The 6,378-nt window shown below is 39.2% G+C and overlaps 1 protein-coding gene across 2 annotated transcripts in view; it reads left to right on the forward strand.

The window, feature by feature from the left end:
• ap3b1a (adaptor related protein complex 3 subunit beta 1a) overlaps positions 1 to 6,297 on the forward strand; it is a gene marked incomplete in the record, with an annotated part of 120,572 nt that extends 114,275 nt beyond the window's left edge. For both annotated transcript variants that reach the window (XM_048258801.1, XM_048258802.1), the window contains 2 exon segments: positions 4,621 to 4,759; positions 5,685 to 6,297. In XM_048258801.1, coding sequence (XP_048114758.1) covers positions 4,621 to 4,759; positions 5,685 to 5,829 — 284 coding nt within the window.
• Between the last annotated feature and the right edge of the window lie 81 nt (positions 6,298 to 6,378).

The raw sequence follows: 6,378 nt of genomic DNA on the forward strand, positions 1-6,378 counted from the left end.
AGACATTTTATTATAAAATAATTTTAATAAACCTTAAAATGGAAAGTTAATGGAAAGTTACCAAATATAGTGATTTTCCCTATAAAGGACTAGGAGAAAGAAACAATTGTGTGTGAATCACTTTCACAGCAATAAATGCTCAGTTTCAGGATCTGTGCTGTTTGCTTTTGATGCTTGCTGTACGTATCCCCTTGCAAAAAATAGTACAGTTAATTTATACTACAATTAGGCTACAGTGCAGTATAGTATTTAAATGTCCAAAATACTGCATTTCTGTAGTAAAGTGCAGTACAATGCCGTTTTTTGCATCTAAATACTGCATTTCCTGCATATGAACTGCAAATATTTTCTCCAAAACTGCAGTTTTCATACTCAGAAATCTGCAGTTAGACACTTGAAGTAATGCAGTTATTTTTTTTTGTTAGGGTCTGGTTGTGCTATTATTCTCTTATTATTTTAATACTTTTTCAAACGTAGACTATTTTAAACAATCATTTTAATACTTCATATAGGCCTAATTTACGATGTCTATCTATCTATCGATCTATCATCCATGCAGCACAGCGAATCAAAGTTAATACATTAGCAGACATCCCAAGTCTCCCGGAAGTTCCGGGAGTCTCCCGCATATTGATAGCGGCTCCCTGACGCCCGCAAATTAGATAAAATCTCCCGGAATCTAAAGTGAGCGATCAAGAGCACGCATGCGAGACCGCGTGTGCATCTGAGTGTAGCGTGCACACAACGGGAGAGAGAGGTGGTGCATGTGTGCCTGAGCGCATCCAAGACAGAGAGCATCCTGATTGGCCTGTTTCGCTAAATCAACCAATCAGTTTTCAGTGTAGGCGGGCTTTAATTTCTCTCTTTTCTCCCGAACTTAATCAATCAGTTCAGTGTATAGGAATAGGAGCGTCATAGCAGAGTCAGTGCCTCAAAAAAAGGAAAATGTAGGCTACCCTTGTCTCTAGAGTAAAAAATACCTCCCTGAAATGACTTTTTGCAGGTTGAGATGTCTGCATTAGGCTACTTTACGTTCAGTTGTAGGCTATCTATAACTTAAGCTTGACTGAAATATTGTAAAACAATTTAGTTCTTTTAAACGTGTATGGGAAGAGTGATCCTCGCATGTGTCATTTAAAGATGCGGTTATTTTTTTGTTGTATTGTAGCCAGTCTCCCGCACTCAAAAAACCGAATATGCGATTATATTTCACAACTTTGCGAAGTACTGTGGGAAAGGCTGGCAAGCAAGCAGCAAACAGATCAGGGGATAGAGCTAGAGAGATGGCATGTTGATATCAAAATGAACGCAAGTTTACCCGACTGGTGTTCCCGCTGTTCATTCTCGTGACATTTCTTCCAAAGGCGATTCAAAACGAGTCAGAAAAGTCGATTTAAAAAAAACACATATATATTTTAGTATATTCCTGAAGGGGAACTGTACAGAAGGATGAACACCACCACTATCACTAAAATGGTTACTGTATGTGTAATGATAGCAGTGGCGGCTGCTGGTCTTTTAAAGAGAGGTAGCTCATTTTCGGCCTACATCATAAAAATTTTCCATTTATTTATATGTAAATTCTGCCCTACGTTGCTGTTCAAGAACATGCTCTGTGACCCTGTCGTACCAACTAGGCGTCTCTTCCAGTGTCTTGACCAGTGTCCTCTCAATGGCCAGCAGAGTGGGTGTAGGACTTGAGCCGCTTTAAACAGGAGAAGCTCCTTTCTACACCTGCAAATGTAGCTCCAATTGTTGCCACTAATGACAACAGTTTGTAAAGCTGAGGCATTGCACTGTCCAACTCCTTGTCTTTAGAGAACACCAAGTAATCACACAGCTTTCCCCCGTTACCCTGCAAGTCCTGATCTGAATACAGTTCAGACCTCAGTGTCTGAATCAAAGTGATGGCCATAACTTTTCAGGACACTTTGGAAGGCCTCCTCTGGAAGTACTTGTCTCGTCATCAAAATCCTGCCCATGCAACTTAATCTTGCACTTGCATAAGTTATGGTCACCTTACACCAACCAAATCTTTCAAGAATCTTTCCCAAATCTTGCCAAAGTTGTTTGGTGTAAGGATTCTTAGACAGATCTCCAAACCCCACCTTTGACCAAACAACACATCCATGAGATGGTTTCAAGAAGCATGGCCATACAGAAAAATAACATTCACATATGCAGCTTGAACATATTCCAGTTTAAGAAGATCTATGCTAAATAAACATATTTCCATCTATGTTAAATAAATACATTGCCCTGTATTTAATCAATATGTTTCAAAATATAAGTAAATATTCAATATTGGCCACTTTCTGCATATAATTAAATATATTCAGCAGACAAATATAGCCTATGTTGGGTTCCACATACACCTCCAACATTGTAGCCTACTATTTATTAAATATACTGCACTTCTAGTCAGCTAGCTAACTTTGTCATACCAGGAGAGCTGAAGAGACCTGTTACTTTGCCCTATCTTTCGCACTAAAGCAATCTTAGGTGTTGATCTGCTGTTTAATTCTTAGTTTCTCCTCAGGTCGACCATAATAGAATTGTCTGCCATTGTGTGCAGTTTGCTACGACACTAGCCTAGCCTTCTGAATGGATGAACAAACGAGCGAACGGTCTAACAAAACAATATTAAACTCGAAGGAGGAAATGTGGGAATTAGGTTAAACTGAAACAAAGAAATGTGGTGTATAAGTGTTTGAAATGTATGATAAAAATTGGCTAGCTATTTAGCCAAGCAAAACCCAATACATTTGCAAAAGTTTGTATTTGGACTACACTTGCAAAATCCGCAATGGACTGAGCAGCTTACGTGGCCAGTGTTGCCAGATGGGGGGAAATCACTCAACCCAAATCACGTTCAAAAACCCACCCTCCTTAGCAAAAAAAATGCCCCAACAACGATTTTGTCATAGAGAACCATTTAACTCAAAATTTTAGTTGCCCGCCTAAAGCTTATTTTCCCCCGCCCGACGAAGTCAAAAGAACCCTGATTGGGCGGGCACCCTCTCAATCTGGCAACACTGTATGTGGCTTCGGTGACTTTTAATAGTACAAAATCGCTGTCAATCAAAAGGAGACGCAGTTTTTCCACAGACCCTCATCACGCAGAAGCCCGGACACTGAGCGTCCGTGGGCGGGACATACTCGCAGCATTTATCCAATGACCGTCTAGTTTCAAAGCACTGAAAAAAACTGTTCAAAGCAGCCCCATTTAAGTCAATGGACGCTGGGCTTCAACAGGAAATGCTATAGGCAAATGCACTGTGACGATACGGGTATAAGAAGGAAATCGAGTCAGTCGACCTGCTATATGCAAGGGGGCAGGCGAATTCCCGGAAGTAGAAAATCAATGGAGGCGGGAGGGACCACCTCTCTGCTAACCCCCATAGAAGCCCATTCATTTTAGGATTTTTTTGAAATACCATAACTTCATATAGCATAAATCTCGTGCCGACATTGTAGCTTCTGTATTATCTACATAAACGCATCGTAGGGAGATAACCGTATTGTTTGGATAAGAAGCTCAGTCCAGCCAGCACGGAAACTCATGAACAAAGCTATGTAGCCTACAATACCATTGTATGGTAAAGCATTGCATAGAGGCAAGTAAACCTACTGGGGGAACCAACTGAAAAAAAACTTTCAATTTGTCAGTGCCCTCCCATTGAAAACGACGTAGTCTGTTCGTCCATTAATTTTACTGTCTATGGCAGTATATGTAGCTGATTCTGAACGAACTCTATACTAATATAACTATGTATGTGATGAATAAATCTCTCTGAACTCAACTCGTCTTCGAGATGAACATGTTCTAATGCATTTTTAGTCAATAAAATGTTAACACAATAGTATATATTTGACCATTTTAACTTTTTGACATTTTAGGGGAAGCTGAGCTTCCCTTGCAGTCTTAAAGAAATTGCCTATGAACCATAGACTGTAAAGGTATGAACCTGATAGTTGTGAAATCACTTAACAGAACGTATGCCGTTTATAATGAATGTAGAGAGCAACTGTACTTTTCATAGCATACGTTGTCCAGATACTGGTCTTTTCACATTTACATCCAGGTTATCAGTGAAGTTACGTTTGCTAGTAATGCATAGCAAACTAGCAAAGTAACAGTCGCTAGCTAGCAATATAGCTTAGTGACAGCGATGAAATTCTTAACAATGAAATTGTGGAAATAATACATATCAGTTCATCTTTACACCCCTAATAAAGAAGAAGGATCCAGCTAAATTATTTTATTTGTTCATTCACACATTTATTTCAGAGATCTTAATGCTATTGGATGCTACGAGTTGCTACTGCTGTGCTGTAAGCCTATGGATCTTAGTCCTAATTACAACCTATGTAGAGCTGCACACTTGTGTCTAAATGGAACTTAATCTTGCTTCAGTCCACTAACTTGGCTCTGTCTGCCTGTTGCACTTAGATTGGTATTCACAGCCCTTATAATTTCACAAAGTTTTCTCTGATTCTTAACTGTCCCCATTGTATAACATAGGATTGTCTCATTTAAAGTTTATTTTGTACTTTTTTATCATAGAAGTTTGTTATTTATTGAAATGTTTTGTTAAACTACTCTATGCTCTACCACAGGAAATTTGCTTGGTATGAATGAAACCTCAGCAACAATCACCCTGATGTCAGAGAACACATCAATTCAGCCAATCAGCAGAAAGGTGGAGACAGTAGCCAACATGTGTGTGGTTCCATCTAATGAAGATGGTATTTTCAGGTCAGATGAACTCACAAAAAAAAAAACACATGAACACAGAAATGCATGGCATTTACTCTCTGTTTTCACCTAATTTTCACATCAGTATTTTCATTGAGAACACTTATGCTGTAGTGTAGTATATTCCTAAAGCTTCCGTAAGTTATTTGTCAACTAACAATCACTAACAACAGCAATAAAAAAAAAAAAAACCGCAACAACAACAAAACAGTCCTGAGCTACCTGCAAGTGGGGTTAGTGGGCAAGTGTGGGCAGTCTTCCCCACACAATAGCACAATCCCAATGCCCCAGTGCAGTAAAGTAAGTAAACATTTATATAGCGCTTTTTGTATGCAACCCAAAGTGCTCCACACACAGACATCAAGACATAAACAAATTAACAATTAATTTAAAAAAGTGAAAAGACAAAAACAAGATGCCAGATGGAGTGGCGTGACTCGCCAGTGACTGGGACATTGTGCTGTTGGAGATGGCGTCAATCGGATAAAACGTAAAACCGAGGTCATAAAAGATCTCAAGCCACTTTTGAAAATATTAGGAGTTTTTCTCAGTGTCCTGGCTAAATAACTAATCTGGCTCATTCCATCTGGCCACCTAATCAGCCCCCTAGTGTAATTTGCTGATTGATTCCCTCACTCCCCATCTCAAGCTGGTGTCTGGTTAGTGTTCTGGTGCAAAATAGCTGCTATGCATCACCCAGGTGGGTGCTACATACTGATGGTTGGTGTACTACGGTTTCCTCTTCTCTGTAAAGTGCTTTGGGTGACCTATAAAAGCTCTATATAAATAACATTTAAAGGCTGTTTTATGGTTCTGTGCAGAAGACCACCATAGCCTATGTCATTGCATTTTTTCAGTTGTGTGTTGCTGTTACTTTGGAAGTGTTTGACTCCATTAACTTTGCATTTCATGTGTTGCTTCCTAGGTTTGCAGCAAAGTTGGCCAGTAGTGGGGCTCTGGTTCTGGCCAGTGTGGAACTGAAAGCTAGCACTGCACAGTTGAGAGTCAGCACAGAGAAGGCAGTCATCGGCTCCATGCTGCTACGAGACCTCAAAATTGCCCTGGCCTAGCCCAGCAGATCCCCCATTTGGTCCAATTCTCTGCTCTTCAAGTGCTTTATGTCCCTGTCTTCCAAAAAAAAAATCCACATGAAGCGCTGAGAAACTTTTTTCAATAAAAATGTATGTCTTAGCTAAGAGACTATAAGGCATAATCAGTGGGTGGCATATGATGAATGTCACATCAGACATGTCAGTGCTTTTATAGCCAGATAATTTGAAGTTGTGATTTATAATTCAATCTATGCCTTAGAAAACATGTACTCTTATCCAACAGCATTCCACACCTGTTTGTTTTTGTACCGAACTTGTATGGTTAAAGTGCCTTCCTGTGAAGTAAAGATGGTGCAATTAGAAATAATTCTTGTGTAGAATCTTTATCAACTCAATTATTGTTTTTTATTATTATTAATTAAGTATGTGGTTTGAGACAAAGCCTCTGTCTCTCTCTATTAAAAAAGCACCTTTAGTGCACTCTTACTGATTGTGTCATACATAAATATATATCATTTGAAAGTACATGTTATAAGTATTCCATTTCACCAAACTTTTAAATATAGA

Source organism: Alosa alosa, chromosome 12 (assembly GCF_017589495.1).
Source record: "Alosa alosa isolate M-15738 ecotype Scorff River chromosome 12, AALO_Geno_1.1, whole genome shotgun sequence".
NCBI lineage: Eukaryota > Metazoa > Chordata > Actinopteri > Clupeiformes > Clupeidae > Alosa > Alosa alosa.